We start from the raw sequence: 19930 nt of genomic DNA on the forward strand, positions 1-19930 counted from the left end.
CTAGCCATTTTCACAATATAAAGAATATAAAAAATTTAATAAAAGCATTAAAAGGAATTATATAGAATACACATCTGAAATATATTTAATAAAGTATCTTGTTGAGTGGGATGACTGAATGAGCGGATGTCAGTGCTGTGTTTACAGATTGAAGGTCTGTTCCATCGATACATCACCTTAATTCTTCTGTTCTTTTTCTTCGTGTGTGTTTTGCATCATATATTCTATGTGTTCCTGTCGTTGCCAGTCGCTCAGTCTTTGCGATGCTGCGTTATTGTTTCACTATATTTGAATAATGGTGATTAATAAAAACCAACTCCAGAGGGATTTAAAAAATAATTTAGTCTCTCACAAGTGAGGCGGAGTGAGACCTCCTACTCTCTTCACCTACCGACGACCAACTCTCGCGAGAGGTCGCCATAGCTTCGCGAAGTCTCGCGGTTCCCCCAATAAAACGGTGCGAGCCGCTGGAGAAACAAGATTCAACCGAAACCGGCTCCGGATCTTCGGCTGTGAAGCGTCGGACGCGTCGGTGGATCCACTCAGGTGAGTTCCAGCCGCTCAGCGCGCACCTGGGAGCGGCCGTTCCGCGGATATTCGGGACGCTACGCTCATGCTAGCTACGTTAGCATGCGTTGCTGCGGGGGTGTTAGCAAAACTTTAGCTGCCTCGACCCGCGTCTAACTCAAAGTGCGGGGCCGCGCGTTTGTTTTATTCCAGCTGCTGTCGTGTTCGAGGCCCGCGACATGTCTGACAGCGAGGAGAGCGACTACTCCGACAACCAGAGCGAGCGCAGCAGCGACGGGGAGGCCGAGGAGGTGGAGAATGAGGTATGCTAACTGCTAGCCAGGCGTGCTAACCGCCCGGTGGCTCCGCGAGGCTTCATTAGTTCGGTCCTGTGTGTCCAGGCGGAGGCGACGAGCCCCGTGGGCAGCGACAAGGTAGCCGAGGAGGAGGGAGAGGACCTGGAGGATGAGGAGGAGTATGACGAAGAGGAGGAGGAGGACGATGACGACCGTCCCAGGAAGAAGCCGAGACACGGAGGATTCATCCTGGATGAAGCCGGTATGAACACATCACTTTGTCCGTCCTCTACCCTGTGTCCATCTCCTCTGCTGGTGTCTGTCCTCCTTCTTTCCCCCTCCTCCTGTCTCCATCCTCCCTCCTGATGTCTCTGTCCTCCCTCTATCCCCCCTCCTCCTGTCTCCATCCTCCCTCCTGATGTCTCTGTCCTCCCTCTATCCCCCCTCCTCCTGTCTCCATCCTCCCTCCTGATGTCTCTGTCCTCCCTCTATCCCCCCTCCTCCTGTCTCCATCCTCCCTCCTGATGTCTCTGTCCTCCCTCTATCCCCCCTCCTCCTGTCTCCATCCTTCCTCCTGATGTCTCTGTCCTCCCTCTATCCTCCTGTCTCCATCCTCCCTCCTGATGTCTCTGTCCTCCCTCTATCCCCCTTCCTCCTGTCTCCATCCTTCCTACCTACCTCTGTCCTCCTCTTGTCTCTGCCCCCTCTCGTCTCTCTATATTCCCCCTCCTCTTGTCTCTACTCTCCCTCCCTCACCTCTGTCCTCCTTCCTCTTGTCTCTGTCCTCAGCGTCCTCTGCTCGTGACGCTCTTGTTGCCTCTCAGTGATGAATTAATCTCTAACCTGTCCGTCTTTCTGTCTCTCTCTTTCTAGATGTGGACGACGAGTACGAGGATGAGGACGATCAGTGGGAGGAAGGAGCTGAAGATATTTTGGAGAAAGGTAAAAAAAACTCAAACTGTTTGAAATGAGGTTTTGAAAATCGAGTAGATGGTCGTGTTCCTTAGAAAGGAGTCAGACACAGACCTGGTGTCTGCAGTTGAATGTAAACAGTTATGTTATAAACATTAAAGCTCTCATCCGACCAAACTCTTCCTGGTGGATGGTTTTACGTTCATTAGGAGAAAAGTGCTTCATCTACGCATGAAATCTCAAACTTCACGTTATGGAGACAACGCGATTTAAATTCTTCTTTTTTAGTGACGGTTTCGTCAGAGGCCCCCAAACCATTGGCGGCACGTCGAGGGGTGTGAAAAAGTTTTGTTAAAAAGTCGAGTGTAAACGTTACAAACTGCACATGAACTCGTCTGTGTTCAGACGCTTCTTTAACCTTGTGTTTTTAATGCTCGCTCCGTGTGAACATCTCAGAATAAACATATTTTTAGTATGTTTGTTCTATGAATCAATTAACACGTGCTCGTGTGTGTATTTAAAATTCACATAGACCGATGAGGAGACCAGGTAGAGTGAACTCAGGGCTTTGTGGCTCATTGAGAAATCACATGCTGGTGGTTTTCTTTGTGGCCATAACCAAAGCAGTTGAAGATTTTCTGTCTGACTTCCACTTCACACTTTGTGATATTTGTCCTGTAACGTTCTGACTCGACAGGACGTCCAGACAAACAGAGCCATTGTTTATCTCCCCTCACTCAGTCACTGTGTTGATCTCACTGAAACATCAACAGAAGTCAGGTTTAAAGTTTTTATTTCCCGAAATGAAACAATTTCTCCAGTTTGTAAAAGCAGCTGTAGTGTAAAGTGTTCAGACTGTGGTGTTGACATGTTGATCTGATAAACTCTGCGCAGCTTCAGTTAGCCACGTGTTGTCTGACTGAACTCTCTCTGTCTTCGTTGGTGTTCCTCTCTGTCATGCATGTCCTCTTCAGTTAACGGTAATTCTGCTCCAGATACTCTCCTGCTCTGATGCCGTCATTTATATCCATGTGTATCTGAAGCCGATGGAATATCAGTTTCATCCATTTGATAAAATCCATATCACAGAATGTATTAACCCCCACCTCATCCGAGCACAGCTGTATTTGTGAGTGCGTAGTTTAACGGGAGGAAGCACCGAAGGCAAATCAGTGATTGGCTTTTTGATCTAGAGCTGCTCACTGCACACAGTTGCTGCAAATGGTCAATTTTACTTTAAAACATTAGTCACAGAGATTTTAGTTTTTTTGAATTTGATAAAACTAGAAATGAAAAGAAATCAGTTGGATGTTGTTTGGATCAAATCCAGCCACAGCAGAGTTTCAGGCTGGAAGTGAAAAACACACTGATGTGTGGAGTCTGCATCCAGAGCTTCGATGTGAAGACTTAATATTTCATATTGTTGCTCTGGATACGTAGTCGGTCACTCCACCTTCAAACCAGTGGGATCATTTGCCTGAACCTGCAGCCTGGTAGAAGAACGTCCCTTTATCTTGACTAACAGACGTGCTCCGAGCTTTTCATGTGGCTCCTGGTACATCACCGCTTCACTGGAGGAGTAGAAACAAAACACAAGGACGAGCTCTGCAGCCTGAGGAGACTCTATATAAAGACATCACTGACTGTATATAAAGACCATCACTGACTGTATATAAAGACCATCACTGACTGTATATAAAGATGATCACTGACTGTATATAAAGATGATCACTGACTGTATATAAACACCATCACTGACTGTATATAAAGACACTGACTGTATATAAAGACCATCACTGACTGTATATAAAGATGATCACTGACTGTATATAAAGACCATCACTGACTGTATATAAAGATGATCACTGACTGTATATAAACACCATCACTGACTGTATATAAAGATGATCACTGACTGTATATAAAGATGATCACTGACTGTATATAAAGACCATCACTGACTGTATATAAAGATGATCACTGACTGTATATAAAGACCATCACTGACTGTATATAAAGACCATCACTGACTGTATATAAAGATGATCACTGACTGTATATAAAGACGATCACTGACTGTATATAAACACCATCACTGACTGTATATAAAGATGATCACTGACTGTATATAAACACCATCACTGACTGTATATAAAGACACTGACTGTATATAAAGACGATCACTGACTGTATATAAACACCATCACTGACTGTATATAAAGATGATCACTGACTGTATATAAAGACCATCACTGACTGTATATAAACACCATCACTGACTGTATATAAAGATGATCACTGACTGTATATAAAGATGATCACTGACTGTATATAAACACCATCACTGACTGTATATAAAGATGATCACTGACTGTATATAAAGACACTGACTGTATATAAAGACCATCACTGACTGTATATAAAGACCATCACTGACTGTATATAAAGACCATCACTGACTGTATATAAAGACCATCACTGACTGTATATAAAGATGATCACTGACTGTATATAAAGACGATCACTGACTGTATATAAACACCATCACTGACTGTATATAAAGACGATCACTGACTGTATATAAAGACGATCACTGACTGTATATAAACACCATCACTGACTGTATATAAAGATGATCACTGACTGTATATAAAGACGATCACTGACTGTATATAAACACCATCACTGACTGTATATAAAGATGATCACTGACTGTATATAAACACCATCACTGACTGTATATAAAGACCATCACTGACTGTATATAAAGACCATCACTGACTGTATATAAAGATGATCACTGACTGTATATAAAGACGATCACTGACTGTATATAAACACCATCACTGACTGTATATAAAGATGATCACTGACTGTATATAAAGACCATCACTGACTGTATATAAAGACCATCACTGACTGTATATAAAGATGATCACTGACTGTATATAAAGATGATCACTGACTGTATATAAACACCATCACTGACTGTATATAAAGACACTGACTGTATATAAAGACCATCACTGACTGTATATAAAGATGATCACTGACTGTATATAAAGACCATCACTGACTGTATATAAAGATGATCACTGACTGTATATAAACACCATCACTGACTGTATATAAAGATGATCACTGACTGTATATAAAGATGATCACTGACTGTATATAAAGACCATCACTGACTGTATATAAAGATGATCACTGACTGTATATAAAGACCATCACTGACTGTATATAAAGACCATCACTGACTGTATATAAAGATGATCACTGACTGTATATAAAGACGATCACTGACTGTATATAAACACCATCACTGACTGTATATAAAGATGATCACTGACTGTATATAAACACCATCACTGACTGTATATAAAGACACTGACTGTATATAAAGACGATCACTGACTGTATATAAACACCATCACTGACTGTATATAAAGATGATCACTGACTGTATATAAAGACCATCACTGACTGTATATAAACACCATCACTGACTGTATATAAAGATGATCACTGACTGTATATAAAGATGATCACTGACTGTATATAAACACCATCACTGACTGTATATAAAGATGATCACTGACTGTATATAAAGACACTGACTGTATATAAAGACCATCACTGACTGTATATAAAGACCATCACTGACTGTATATAAAGACCATCACTGACTGTATATAAAGACCATCACTGACTGTATATAAAGATGATCACTGACTGTATATAAAGACGATCACTGACTGTATATAAACACCATCACTGACTGTATATAAAGACGATCACTGACTGTATATAAAGACGATCACTGACTGTATATAAACACCATCACTGACTGTATATAAAGATGATCACTGACTGTATATAAAGACGATCACTGACTGTATATAAACACCATCACTGACTGTATATAAAGATGATCACTGACTGTATATAAACACCATCACTGACTGTATATAAAGACCATCACTGACTGTATATAAAGACCATCACTGACTGTATATAAAGACCATCACTGACTGTATATAAAGACCATCACTGACTGTATATAAAGATGATCACTGACTGTATATAAAGACCATCACTGACTGTATATAAAGATGATCACTGACTGTATATAAACACCATCACTGACTGTATATAAACACCATCACTGACTGTATATAAAGATGATCACTGACTGTATATAAAGACGATCACTGACTATATAAACACCATCACTGACTGTATATAAAGACGATCACTGACTGTATATAAAGATGATCACTGACTGTATATAAACACCATCACTGACTGTATATAAAGATGATCACTGACTGTATATAAAGATGATCACTGACTGTATATAAAGATGATCACTGACTGTATATAAAGACCATCCCTGACTGTATATAAAGATGATCACTGACTGTATATAAAGACGATCACTGACTATATAAACACCATCACTGACTGTATATAAAGACGATCACTGACTGTATATAAAGATGATCACTGACTGTATATAAACACCATCACTGACTGTATATAAAGATGATCACTGACTGTATATAAAGATGATCACTGACTGTATATAAAGATGATCACTGACTGTATATAAAGATGATCACTGACTGTATATAAACACCATCACTGACTGTATATAAAGACACTGACTGTATATAAAGACGATCACTGACTGTATATAAAGACGATCACTGACTGTATATAAAGATGATCACTGACTGTATATAAAGACACTGACTGTATATAAACACCATCACTGACTGTATATAAAGACGATCACTGACTGTATATAAAGATGATCACTGACTGTATATAAAGATGATCACTGACTGTATATAAAGACAATCACTGACTGTATATAAAGACACTGACTGTATATAAAGACCATTAGTGAGTTTATATAAAGACCATCACTGACTGTATATAAAGACCATTAGTGAGTTTATATAAAGACCATCACTGACTGTATATAAAGATGATCACTGACTGTATATAAAGACACTGACTGTATATAAAGATGATCACTGACTGTATATAAAGACCATCACTGACTGTATATAAAGATGATCACTGACTGTATATAAAGACACTGACTGTATATAAAGATGATCACTGACTGTATATAAAGACACTGACTGTATATAAAGACACTGACTGTATATAAAGATGATCACTGACTGTATATAAAGACACTGACTGTATATAAAGACACTGACGGTATATAAAGACACTGACGGTATATAAAGACAGTGAGTTTATATAAAGATGATCACTGACGGTATATAAAGACACTGACTGTATATAAAGACACTGACTGTATATAAAGACACTGACTGTATATAAAGACACTGACGGTATATAAAGACAGTGAGTGTATATAAAGACGCTCTCTGTGAGCGTAGCGTCCTCGTATAGTTTTGTTTCTACGTCCTCCCTCCTGACCCACATTGACCCGTCACCGGCCTCATGCTTCTTTTTGCTCTAGTCTCCATTAATGTGTTTGTTTCTGTTGTTTTTTCCCATCATGCTTTGTGTCGCTGCTGCCTGACTCTGCTCCTGTGTGCTCTGCCCTGATGACACTGTCTCCCTCATCCTCCACTTCCTCTCCTTCAACTGTCCTGCTGCTGCTCTTCTCTCCCTCCTTCCTTCTACCTTTCTTCTTCTATCTTCTTCTCTGCCCTCTTCTCTCTCACTCCATCCCAACCTTCTCTACTTCCTTTCTCTCACCCTCCCACTCCTTTTCTTGGTTCTCCGCTTGTCTGTCCTTCTCCTCTTTCTTGTCCTCTTCCACCTCTCTGTTATTCTCTCCCCTGCTCTTTTACGCCTCTTTCTACTTTTTCATTTCCCCATTTTCTTCCTCCCTTTATTTTCCTTTCTTCCGTCTTGTCTGTTTACCCTCCCTCCTCTCTTCGATGGGTCCTGAGCAGAGGAGGCTGAAGGTAAAGTCAGATTTTCTTTTTTTTCCCCTTATACAGTCACAATCCTTTGGTTTTAATTTGAATTCATTTTGCCAATATTAAAATGAACCCCGCCCGATCTGTCCCCCTCAGTGTCGACCATCGACCACGTGGTTCTGGATGAGGACCACTCTGGCTCCAGGAGGCTGCAGAACCTCTGGAGGTAACACGTCAACATCGTCTCACACTCAGAAACCAGGCTTCATGTGTTTGTTCAGTAGTTTCATCTGATCTGGTGAGTTTTGGTTTCACGTTGTAATTTAGGGACTAAAGAATTAAAGTTATCTGTCCAACAAAGTGTTTTCACTGTGAACCAACAAAACCATGGTTCGGTTTGATCCAGACCCAGAACTCCTCTTCTGGTCTGAGGAACCTTTCACACCTGATGTTCAGCTTCAGACTGAACTGAAGAGTCTGAAGCTCTGAACCAAACCAGATGAAATGCTGTGACAGTTACATCACGATTACAGTGACTCAAGTTATTGTTGAATAATCATGTTATCAAGACAAACAGATTTTGATCAGGTTTAAATTAATACAACTTTGAATAATTGAATCAAATGTGCTTCAAGAACAACAACACAACTATTATAAACAAAGCAACGAGCATATACAAAAATGATCACACGTCACAAGAACTGATTTTAGACATGAACTCTGAAATGGTCTCGGGACATCTTCCAGAGTTTGGTTTCCTGTCTCCTGGGACCAACTGGACGAAGCTGGAGATCTGCGTTCTTGTTTCTTTGGGTTCATTTATTTTGGGCGTTGTTACCTGGTCGTGTGTTTGTATGTTACAGAGACTCCAGAGAGGAGGCGCTGGGTGAATACTACATGAGGAAGTATGCCAAGTCTTCAGGAGGGGAGCAGTGAGTATCTTTTATTCACAGTAAAATAGTTGATGTTTTATTTTGAAACTTTCCTCACCAACAGCTGGTGAACATGATCAGACGGTTTCATCCAATTGGAAAAAAAACAATCAATGAAATATTAAATAAATGTTTTTCTTCTTCTGTGGTGCACAGTTACTCCGGAGGGTCAGAGGAGCTGTCTGATGACATCACCCAGCAGCAGCTACTTCCTGGGGTCAAGTACGTAAACGCTCGTCCACCAATCAGCACTGAGACTCTGTCAGAGATCAGATTAGATTTATTCTTATTATTATGATTTCGTGTTGAAACTTGTTTATCTTCATCAGGGATCCAAATCTGTGGACGGTCAAGTGCAAGGTGTGTATCCTCAATACACTCTCAAACACACACACACACACACACACACACAAACACACACACACACACGTTTTCACTAAAGCACACATCTTCTAACATCACGTCCTGTCTCCTCAGATCGGAGAGGAGAGGGCGACAGCCATCGCATTGATGAGGAAGTTCATCGCCTACCAGTTCACCGACACAGTAAGACACTCTTCCGCATTTGAACGCTCTGCTTTTATTTGAAAAAAAAGGTTGAACCCTGATGTTTCTTGTTTTAGAGGGTTTCAAAGGTTTTATTTGTCATCTGCACAACAGATACTTCTACATGTTGGCAATGAAAATCTTAAATCCCAGGCACCTCAAGCAACTCAACATGTAATAGTGTCAGAAAAATAAGAGTAACTAGAAATACAAATACCATACACTAGTGCAAGTAAACAATAAAGTACAGGGTGGAGCTTAACCTCGAACCAAACTCAAACTGAATTAATTTGTTTAGACGGTCTTTATTTACTTTTGTATAAATACAATTTATCATCACCAGTGCATATTCGGTCACAGCTTTACGGTCTTGGAATGTAGAGCGTGACCGAATTATCGATTGGTCGTTAAAAACCAGCCAGTGTGTCTAAAATTTTCAGAATAAAAGATGGAGAAAATTCTCTATATTTTCTTTTTATTTGTAGTTATTTATGACAAAGTCTAAAATAAATATATAAGTGATGGTATCTGAAATGTTTTTACTCCCTGATATTGGTAAAATTTAAATCCATGTTGGTCTTTGAAATTTGACCTTTTCTGCCTTTTTAATCTGAACCCACCCCCCCCTCCCCCAACTCACAGCCCCTGCAGATCAAGTCGGTGGTCGCCCCGGATCACGTTAAAGGCTACATCTACGTGGAGTCCTACAAACAGACGCACGTCAAGTCCGCTATTGAGGGCATTGGCAACCTGAGGATGGGCTTCTGGAACCAGCAGATGGTTCCAATCAAAGAGATGACAGACGTCCTCAAGGTCGTCAAAGAGGTCACGAACCTGAAGCCCAAGTCCTGGGTGCGACTGAAGAGAGGCCTGTACAAGGACGACATCGCTCAGGTACAGAGTGATGTCACAACCAGTGAATGACAAATCATGACATCAGCACTTCTGAAACATTCACAGTGAGATCAAATCTCCACAGTGAGATTGAACATGTTGAGCTTCAGTCTTAGTTCACTGTGTTTTTGGACAGAAAGGTTAGTTTATTGATTTGTGATTCATTTAATCTGATCAGAGTTTTTCACATGTATATAAATGTCATGAGTCATGACATAGACGTTTCAAACTGTTGACTCTTTGTGCTCCAGACTGAGCTGACTGCTCCAAAAACAAACGTGCTGTTCTGTTTATTGAGCTGTCGGTAAAATAAAGCTGATTCTTCTCTCCAGGTCGACTACGTGGAGCCGAGTCAAAACACCATCTCCCTGAAGATGATCCCTCGAATAGATCTGGACCGTATCAAGGCCAAGATGAGTCTGGTAGTGCAAACTTTAACTTGTTAACTGGTTATTGAACTCACTTCTTTTCTTGAGTCAGTGTTTTACAGTCGACTCTGTGTTCAACGTGCAGAAAGACTGGTTCGCTAAGAGGAAGAAGTTCAAGAGGCCTGCACAGAGGCTGTTTGATGCTGAGAAGATCAGGTACACACACACAAACACACACACAGGCACAGATAATACTGTGTTGTAATAAAGTGATCTACGAATTCCAAATAAGACGTGCATAAAACCAGAGGCTGTCGTTGAGTATATGACTGACAGATGCTGGTTTGATTGACAGGTCCCTGGGTGGGGAGGTCAGCCATGATGGAGACTTCATGATCTTTGAAGGGAACCGTTACAGCCGCAAAGGATTCCTGTTTAAGAGCTTTGCCATGTCTGCAGTGGTGAGGATTCATTGAACTCACTCTGGTTCTCTGCATTTAGAACCTTGTGTCGTTTGTTACTTGAGGTTCTGTCAGAAACAGGAACCACAGAACAGAGCCGGAGCGGAACACTTATGTTTTGGTTTCTGTCGTCAGATCACAGACGGAGTGAAGCCGACTCTGTCCGAGCTGGAGAAGTTTGAGGACCAGCCTGAAGGAATCGACCTGGAGGTGGTCACAGAGTCAGGTGTGTGTGTGTCTGTCTGTCTGTCTGTGTGTCTGTCTGTCTGTCTGTCTGTGTGTCTGTATAATATATATCTAGAAAGAAATTGTCAGTGTTTTCTAAGATGTGCTTCTCAATCCATGACAAAGAAATGTAACTGAGGTTAGATCTTTGTCTCTCTGTGTGCAGGTAAAGAGCGTGAACACAACCTGCAGGCCGGTGACAACGTGGAGGTGTGTGAGGGAGAGTTGATCAACTTGCAGGGGAAAATCCTGAGTGTGGACGGCAACAAGATCACCATCATGCCCAAACACGAAGACCTGAAGGTGCACACACACATATTTACACACTTTCAAACACACACAGGCTGCATCCACACCACAGTGTTCCGAGCGTTCTGGCTACATACAGCTCTGTCAGACTTTAAGTGGTGGTCACTTCAAGGTTGGTGTGTTAATGTAGGACCCTCTGGAGTTCCCGGCTCACGAGTTGAGAAAATATTTCCGGATGGGCGACCACGTGAAGGTGATTGCTGGACGATATGAAGGAGACACCGGCCTCATCGTCAGAGTGGAGGAGAACTTTGTCATCCTCTTCTCTGACCTCACCATGCACGAGGTACCTGCGGTCAATCATGTATTTATATCTCCGATAGAAATGAATGAAAAGTTTTCCACAGTGAACACTGACCTCCCCGTCTCACCCTGTGTGCGTGTGTGTGTGTGTGCGTGCGTGCGTGTGTGTGTGTGCGTGCGTGTGTGTGTACAGTTGAAGGTATTACCCAGAGACCTGCAGCTCTGTTCGGAGACGGCGTCCGGTGTTGATGCGGGGGGGCAGCATGAGTGGGGGGAGCTGGTCCAACTTGACCCACAGACGGTTGGAGTCATTGTCCGACTGGAGAGAGAAACCTTCCAGGTAATAGTCTGATCCGGGATGGAAACGTCAGCACGGTGAATACAAACAGAGTCTTTGCTCAGTTCAACATGAAGAATTTATAACGGTGCGTTTAGTGAAGAACGTCTGCGTCCCTCAGGTGTTGAACATGCACGGGAAGGTCCTGACAGTGCGCCACCAGGCGGTGAATCGCAGGAAGGACAACCGCTTTGCCGTGGCTCTGGACTCGGAGCAGAACAACATCCACGTCAAGGACATTGTGAAGGTCATCGACGGGCCGCACTCGGTAAGGACGCAGCTTATTTCTCTGTTTGTGTTGTTAACTGTATTTATGAGCCTGTCAGGTCCCTGGTTTAATTTGTATTGAATTTAATTTTAATCCTAATTGTTGGAGCCTTGACGACACCTTGTGGCCGCAGACATTTTGTTTGGAGGATGTTCATTAGTAACTCCTTGAGTGTGTGTGTTTTTCTATGACATTGTGTGTTGGTGTGTTACACTGTGTGTTTTGTGTGTGCAGGGCCGCGAGGGCGAGATCCGACACCTGTTCAGAGGCTTCGCCTTCCTCCACTGTAAGAAGCTGGTGGAGAACGGAGGCATGTTTGTCTGCAAGACCAGACACCTGGTGTTAGCTGGTGGATCCAAGGTCAGCACCTTCAGCTGGTGTCTCATCAGAGCATGAAGACAGAAAGTAGATTCATGATGGATTAGGCTCAGATGTTGTTGCCACAGTTCTGCAGGATTTTGTTTTTAGTCGTGTCTTTGGCGTCCTGTAATAAAAGTGGCAGCAGCGAGTCCATGACCATGGGAGCTTAACATTTTAATGCTGGTCTGTGAATATTTATTGAGCCACTATCTAAAATGAAGCGTTACATCGTGTGTTGAGTTTGTGACGTGTTTATTCTTCCAGCCCAGAGACGTGACCAACTTCACCGTGGGAGGATTCGCTCCCATGAGCCCTCGCATCAGCAGCCCCATGCACCACGGAGGAGGAGGAGGTAAGTGTTGGAATCAAACACCGTGACGTTCGTCTGCCTGCTCTGTATCTAGACAAGTCTGAACCCAGCGTCATTGCTTCCTTTTGATTAGTTTTAGTCACTTTGTAATTTAGAGAGCGCACGGAGGATTTAGACAGAGAGTGATGTTGTGTTGCTGTGGTCCTCCAGGTGCTCAGCAGAGAGGAGGAGGAGGAGGTGGTGGTGGAGGAGGTGGTGGAGGAGGAGGAATGGGACGGGGCCGAGGTCGGAGAGACAACGAACTGATTGGTCAGACAGTTCGTATCTCTCAGGGACCATACAAAGGTAAGACGAAGGATGAAGTTTTATTTTGAAAAACCCCGAATCGGAGTGAAAGTTTGATCAGTGCCGTCATCTCGCTCCTGGTCGACTCCTCGTTTTTAAAAGAGGTGACGCTGATGAGTTTTCCCTCCGTTTCCCAGGATACATCGGTGTGGTGAAGGACGCGACAGAGTCGACAGCCAGAGTGGAGCTTCACTCCACCTGTCAGACCATCTCTGTGGACAGGCAGCGCTTAACGACCATGTACGTACACACAAACACGCCCCAACCATTGTGTCCCGGTGTCCGTCTCTCTGTTCTGACCTGATAATGAGTCCAATTCTACTTTTATTCCCCTCCGTCTCTCCAGGGGCGCTAAGAGACACAGTGGAATGACATCCACTCACGGACGCACTCCGATGTACGGCTCTCAGACTCCGATGTACGGCACCGGCTCCAGAACGCCCATGTACGGCTCCCAGACGCCGCTGCATGATGGTGAGACTCTGCGTGTTTGTCTGACATCATATGTTTTATGTTTTTATTGTTGTCTGTCAGATCCATGATTTGTGTTTCTTCTGCTTTGCTCTGTTTATCTGTCATTAGTTGTCACATTGCGTTTACACACGTCAGGATGATAAACCTTACTTGTTGACATTAAACTTGACTGTAAAGAACTATATATATATATATATATATATATATATATATATATATATATATATATATATATATATATATATATATATATATATAAATACAGACCCTTTGTCTTGTAGCTGGAAACCGTACGCCTCACTACGGCTCTCAGACCCCGCTGCATGATGGGAGCCGGACGCCAGGTCAGAGCGGGGCCTGGGACCCCAGCAACCCAAACACACCTTCCAGGTAACACAACCTCGACGTTTGTTTTAAAAGAGACTGTGTGCAGGTTCATCTCTTTTCATTCTTTATTGAATACATTTGTATTTTTTGTTTCTTCTCTGCAGAAACGAGGAAGAGTACGACTTCGGCTACGATGACGAGCCCTCCCCCTCTCCTCAGGGATATGGGGGAACCCCCAACCCCCAGACCCCAGGTTACCCAGAAGTCCCCTCTCCTCAGGTCAACCCTCAATACAATCCTCAGACACCTGGCACGCCCGCGATGTGAGTGTTTCTTAAATGTTATTTATTTAAAAAAAGGACAAACTTCAGTTTCTTCAACATCTAAAAACATTTTCTTGTGCGCGTGTGTGTGTGTGTCTGTGCGTGTGTGTGTGTGTGTGTGTGCAGGTACAACACAGAGCAGTATTCTCCCTATGCAGCTCCCTCCCCTCAGGGCTCCTATCAGCCCAGTCCCAGTCCTCAGAGCTACCACCAGGTGGCGCCCTCACCGGTCGGCTACCAGAACACACACTCTCCTGCCAGTTACCATCCGACGCCGTCCCCCATGGCTTATCAGGTAGGAGGAGTCTGTGTTTATTTCATGTGATGAGAATAAATGTTTTGACCATCACATCGTTTGTCCTTTTGATTTATTTGTGTAGTTTAGTTCAGATCTTTGAAACAGGAAGTGAGTTTAAGGCTCAGCGGATAGACGAGGTGTCATCACAAAGTTCAGAGTCGATAACAGGCGGAAACTGCGCGATTCCGTAAACATCTGTCGCGTGTTAGAAACACGTCCGCTCGCTCACTGCGAAGTTTCCAGATGATTTCCTGCTGGAAAAGTTCCAGAGACACCGACTCAGACATTTGTTCTCACACACAGACGCTCCAGAGATTATCCGGAGTCAAAAAGCAGTTTAACAGTTGTGCCGTCTCTACAGGCCAGTCCCAGCCCCAGTCCTGTGGGCTACAGTCCCATGACGCCTGGAGCGCCCTCTCCTGGAGGCTACAACCCTCACACCCCGGGCTCCAACATCGAGCAGGGCAGCAGCGACTGGGTGACAACTGACATCCTGGTCCGAGTGAAAGACTCCTTCATGGACCTGATGGGACAGACAGGCGTCATCAGGAGCATCACGGTAACACACACACACACACACACACACACACACACACACACACACACACACACACCCCCCCACCTGACCTCATTACATCTTCATTATATATGTGTTTGTTCCAAAAATGGAAACTATGAGATTGATTGTTGTCAGACTTTTTTATGCTTCTGTTTATACTGAATCTAGAAACAACATTACTGTTGTCATGTTCCTAACGTGTGTGTGTGTGTGCGTGTGCGTGTGCAGGGAGGGATGTGTTCAGTGTTCATGCAGGAGTCGGAGAAGGTTGTCAGCATCAGCAGCGACCACCTGGAGCCCGTCACTCCCACTAAGAACAACAAGGTAACTGTTGCTAGGAGACTGTTTCCACCTCACACCACTCATCAGGATCATTTTCATCAAATGTGACAATAATATATATTTTCATACGTTTTATATTTTACGTCACCTTCTGTGTTTTAATCGTCGACATCTCAGCAGGTTTTCTTTTCTTTCTTTCGATCTTATAAAGTGATATAAATAAATTACAGGGGACATTTTTCTGCCTTTCACTTTTCATTTGAGTGACGTTAACGTTCCTGAGCATTTTACACGCAGGACTTTTTATTATGACGGAGTAACTTTCATAGTATTAGTTATATTAGAACTTTATCCTGGTCCTCTGAGATCCTCTTCCTCGTGTGTTCAGGTGAAGGTGATTCTGGGAGAGGACCGCGAGGCCACAGGGATCCTGCTGAGTATCGATGGAGACGACGGCATCGTCCGCATGGAGCTGGACGACCAGCTGAAGATCCTCAACCTGAGGTTCCTGGGACGCCTTGAGCACTGAGAGGCCGATGGAGGGAGAGAGAGAGAGAGAGAGACGTGTGGCCCCCACACACACACACACACACACACACACACACACACACACAGCGAGGTGGGACTACAGAAAACACATAAAATCAACACACACACGTAGGTTAGTTCAGAGACGAGCAGCAGGTTTCATTCAACAAACCATATTTTTTCTGACCCACCGACAAACATCTCTCTCTCTCTCTTCTGGTGGATTTTTTTATTTTACTTTATTTTTAAAAACTTTTGTTAGCATCATTTTCTTCTCATTCGTGGTCTGACTCTGTTTTTAGTGATTTCTCAATGGCCTGTTAGTACTTTAGATTTTCCAGGTGCAGGAGGGTTAAAAAATAAATGTCAATAAAATGTGAACTGTTCTCTGTGTTTTGTTTTCAGTTGACTCAAGTAACTAACGTTTAAACCAACCAATGAGAACGCAGGAAACAAATCCACTGATTTATCGTGTTGGTAGAATCATCACCAGAGGCTCTGAGCGTCTCCAGCTCTTCTTGGAGCAGCTTGTTCTTCTCCAGCTGCTCGTAATCTTTCTGATGGGCTTTTTTCTTCTTCTCTTGATGGTGTTGTTCAGCTGAGCTTCTGTGTCTCCAGCTCTGGTTGGAACTCCTCCTCAAGCTCTCGGTTGAGCTCCTCCAGCTCTGGTTGAGCTCCTCCTCCAGCTCTGGTTGAGCTCCTCCTCCAGCTCTAGGTTGAGCTCCTCCTCCAGCTTTAGTCTGAGCTCCTCCTCAAGCTCTCGGTTGATCTCCTCGAGCTCTGGTTGATGTCCTCCAGCTCTGGTTGAGCTCCTCCAGCTCTGGTTGGAGCTCCTCCTCCAGCTCTGGTTGGAGCTCCTCCTCCAGCTCTGGTTGAGCTCCTCCAGCTCTGGTTGGAGCTCCTCCTCCAGCTCTGGTTGGAGCTCCTCCTCCAGCTCTGGTTGAGCTCCTCCTCCAGCTCTGGTTGATGTCCTCCAGCTCTGGTTGAGCTCCTCCAGCTCTGGTTGAGCTCCTCCAGCTCTGGTTGGAGCTCCTCCTCCAGCTCTGGTTGGAGCTCCTCCTCCAGCTCTGGTTGGAGCTCCTCCTCCAGCTCTGGTTGAGCTCCTCCTCCAGCTCTGGTTGGAGCTCCTCCTCCAGCTCTGGTTGATCTCCTCCAGCTCTCGGTTGAGCTCCTCCAGCTCTGGTTGAGCTCCTCCTCCAGCTCTGGTTGATCTCCTCCAGCTCTCGGTTGAGCTCCTCCTCCAGCTCTCGGTTGAGCTCCTCCTCCAGCTCTGGTTGAGCTCCTCCTCCAGCTTTAGGTTGAGCTCCTCCAGCTCTGGTTGGAGCTCCTCCTCCAGCTCTGGTTGAGCTCCTCCTCCAGCTCTGGTTGAGCTCCTCCTCCAGCTCTTGGCTCAGTTGGATCTCAGTAGTTCTCTGTACTGAGGTTGCCCTCTCCCTGGCCAGCAGGTCCATGAGGTTGCTCACTTGTTGAGGCACCGTGCCTCCTTCAGGTTCTGCTGATTCCTACCTGGGACTTTACGAATCCACACGTTTTGTTTAATCAGATTAGTTTGAAGTAGAAAGTTAAACTTATTGTGAACAGATTTCTGCGTCAGTGGAACTTCTCTCTCTTCAGCTGTGGTGTGTCACTCTCTTATATAGAAATTCAAACTTGAATGAAACTCGTTCCTCCACCGGTCCCCTAAATGTGTTATTATTCTATTCTTATTATATTATTCTCATCCATGAATTATTCTCTGTGAAATCAGTGAAAAAGAAATATTTTACCTCATAATGTTAAAAACTGTAAAAACACACTTTTAGAAAAATCTAAAGTTCAACAATCAGAACTGAAATGGTTAAATACGTCATAATATGATGAACAAGGTCTGAAGTATTCTAACGTTCATGAATCACGCCCCACTATCAACACACACAAGTTCACAGAGGTCAACTTTATTTAAACAGAACTTTTCACAAAGTCAAGTTGATTTGAAAGAATCAGCCTGAGTCGGATTTTAAATGAATTCAAATGAAATCACATTTTAAAAAGACATGAGCGTTCCAGCCGCTGCTGTTTGGCCTCTGCAGCAGATCGTAGTTTGGCAGAGGTTCAGAAACACTGATACTGTGTGTGTGTGTGTGTGTGTGTGTCTGAGTGTGCGCATGTCCTTGTGAGGGTGAATCGAGGCAGCTCGACACACACTGCCGCAGACACGCACCGCAGCAGACACACACAGACATGAATCACCTCCTGGTAACTGCCTCCATTTTCTTCCTCTGTTTTCTCACTTTGAATCGTTTCAGGCTGAAAAGAGAAAAGTTGTGATCAGAAACGAACGATGTGTGTTTTCGTGTGTGTGTCAGATAAAAGTGAACTGAAGTGACCTGACCTTTGTCCTGAGCAGGAAGACGTTGAGACGCTGCGTGTTCACCGTGTGATTGTGTTATTTTACACAAACACACACACACACACTGAAGATATGATCTATATTTACTGACAGGATCACCTCACATGACCTCCACACACACACACACACACACACCTCTGTGGTTTCAGTTAGACAATGCAGTTCAGCACGTACACACACACACACACACACACACACAGACGTTTCCACTCTTCTTTCCTCTGATCACCTGGTGAAGAGTAACTGAGTACATTTACTCAAACACTTTTAAAAGTACGACCTTGATGTACTTTTACTTGAAGGTAAACACACGACGTGAAACGATCAAAGTTTATAAAAAAAGAGTGAAAAAGTGAAGCTGAAGAACCTGAAGCCTGTCTTCTGTGTAAAGACCAGCAGGGGGCGACTCCTCTTGTGACTTGATGACGTCAGGTAACAAACCTGTTGTCGTTGCTAACAGCTGCTGTTCAGTTCAGTATTTTACTTTGCTCCTCCCCCTCTGCCTCCTGATTGGTCGCAGTGTCGGGTTCTAATGTCTTAAAGAGACAGACTCCAGCTGAACGCCCACATGTCAGACGAGGAAGTGACAGCTGTTTCATTTCCAAATAAAAAAACGCAGTTAAAGTGAAAGTACCACGTCTCCAGGTCAACGTCCTGGTATTTTAGAGTTTCAGTTACATAGTTCACATATCAGCCGTAGAAAAGATCCAGATGTGCTTCATCACGACGAACATGTGGCTCTCAGTCCGTTTCCGTGAGGACAAAGATGTTCATGACGTGTGAGGACATCTTGTCTTCATTTGGTTTAAGTTTAGATTCTTCGACGAATCAGAAGAATGTCAGTGTAACTCTGCAGCGTCATTAAACCCTTTTTTTCTTTATTGCGTAACAGATGAAACAGAAACAGTCCAGAGTCTTTTTCTTCTTTCACCATCACAGACTCAAACTTACAACATGCAGTGATGTGAAATCATAGATATGTGTAAAGTAGAACTACAGCACTGGTTGTTTGTCTCCACCGATCAGTTTCAGTCTACACAGTTATGTATTTATATTTCAACGTGACCCTTGACCTCTCCAATCTTATCAGTTGAGTCATGAACGATCGTGGTTCTGGTTTCGTTGCAGCTCAGACGAAAGTACAGGGATGAAAACTTTTCTTCTCTCTTCATCCATTTTGTTTTGTTGTGTCTGCAGAAAGTTCCGGTTCTGGCCGGCCGAGCCTTCAGCAGCTCCGCCCGGCAGCTGAGGAACCGAGTCCCCGAGGCTCAGAAGATCTTCCAGGTAACACGACTGTTTTAAAGTCACCAGGATCTGATGAGATCAGCAGCTGTCGCCCAGCGTCACACTCACAGTTGATATGAAACAGGAAAGTTTGGTAACTTTTCAACCAATGAGGTTAGAGCCTCGATCGACAGCTTCTTCATCTGAACCAATCCTTCGTCACCATTTGGTCCTTATGAAATTATGACATCAGTTGTTAGAGTTCTTCAGCCTCGTGCAGTCGGACCTGCTCCACTGT

General features: G+C 43.7%; 2 protein-coding genes and 1 long non-coding RNA gene across 5 annotated transcripts in view; 2 read left to right on the forward strand and 1 right to left on the reverse strand.

The window, feature by feature from the left end:
- Nucleotides 1-9: 9 nt before the first annotated feature.
- supt5h (SPT5 homolog, DSIF elongation factor subunit) lies at nucleotides 10-16400 on the forward strand. 2 transcript variants are annotated; one of them, XM_069534854.1, is made up of 30 exons: nucleotides 389-546; nucleotides 721-830; nucleotides 909-1065; nucleotides 1677-1745; nucleotides 7664-7675; nucleotides 7787-7856; nucleotides 8494-8562; nucleotides 8719-8784; nucleotides 8892-8922; nucleotides 9040-9108; nucleotides 9751-10002; nucleotides 10335-10424; nucleotides 10516-10586; nucleotides 10726-10831; nucleotides 10967-11057; nucleotides 11223-11359; nucleotides 11496-11651; nucleotides 11802-11948; nucleotides 12067-12213; nucleotides 12448-12573; nucleotides 12838-12925; nucleotides 13094-13228; nucleotides 13366-13468; nucleotides 13575-13702; nucleotides 13984-14092; nucleotides 14194-14352; nucleotides 14479-14647; nucleotides 15012-15209; nucleotides 15438-15533; nucleotides 15880-16400. In XM_069534854.1, exons 2-30 carry the CDS (start codon nucleotides 747-749, stop codon nucleotides 16018-16020), a joined length of 3276 nt encoding a protein of 1091 aa, XP_069390955.1. In that variant the 5' UTR covers nucleotides 389-546; nucleotides 721-746; the 3' UTR covers nucleotides 16021-16400. The 2 variants fall into 2 exon arrangements, with proteins under 2 accessions (XP_069390954.1, XP_069390955.1); XM_069534853.1 differs by lacking the exon at nucleotides 7664-7675 and having other exon boundaries at nucleotides 10-546.
- Nucleotides 16401-17937: 1537 nt separating this feature from the next.
- Nucleotides 17938-18845, reverse strand: LOC138412096 (uncharacterized). The gene is made up of 2 exons (XR_011244600.1): nucleotides 18391-18845; nucleotides 17938-18305 (listed from the first exon to the last, which is right to left on the reverse strand). It is a non-coding gene; the product is annotated as an uncharacterized lncRNA (long non-coding RNA).
- Nucleotides 18110-19930, forward strand: part of cox7a1 (cytochrome c oxidase subunit 7A1) — a 2855-nt gene continuing 1034 nt past the window's right edge. Inside the window, exons 1-2 of one of the 2 annotated variants that reach the window (XM_069534858.1) lie at nucleotides 18110-18254; nucleotides 19606-19692. In XM_069534858.1, coding sequence (XP_069390959.1) covers nucleotides 18240-18254; nucleotides 19606-19692 — 102 coding nt within the window. In that variant the 5' untranslated portion in view covers nucleotides 18110-18239. The remainder of the gene's footprint in view (nucleotides 18255-19605; nucleotides 19693-19930) is intronic. The other variant, XM_069534857.1, reaches the window with a different exon arrangement.

Source organism: Paralichthys olivaceus, chromosome 11 (genome assembly GCF_024713975.1).
Source record: "Paralichthys olivaceus isolate ysfri-2021 chromosome 11, ASM2471397v2, whole genome shotgun sequence".
Lineage (NCBI taxonomy): Eukaryota > Metazoa > Chordata > Actinopteri > Pleuronectiformes > Paralichthyidae > Paralichthys > Paralichthys olivaceus.

Coding starts and splice junctions, on each gene's coding strand:
- supt5h (XM_069534854.1), top strand. CDS start 747: ATGTCTGACAGCGAGGAGAGCGACTACTCCGACAACCAGAGCGAGCGC. Junction 14,648..15,011: donor CGTCCCCCATGGCTTATCAG/GTAGGAGGAGTC, acceptor CCGTCTCTACAG/GCCAGTCCCAGCCCCAGTCC. Junction 15,534..15,879: donor CTCCCACTAAGAACAACAAG/GTAACTGTTGCT, acceptor TCGTGTGTTCAG/GTGAAGGTGATTCTGGGAGA.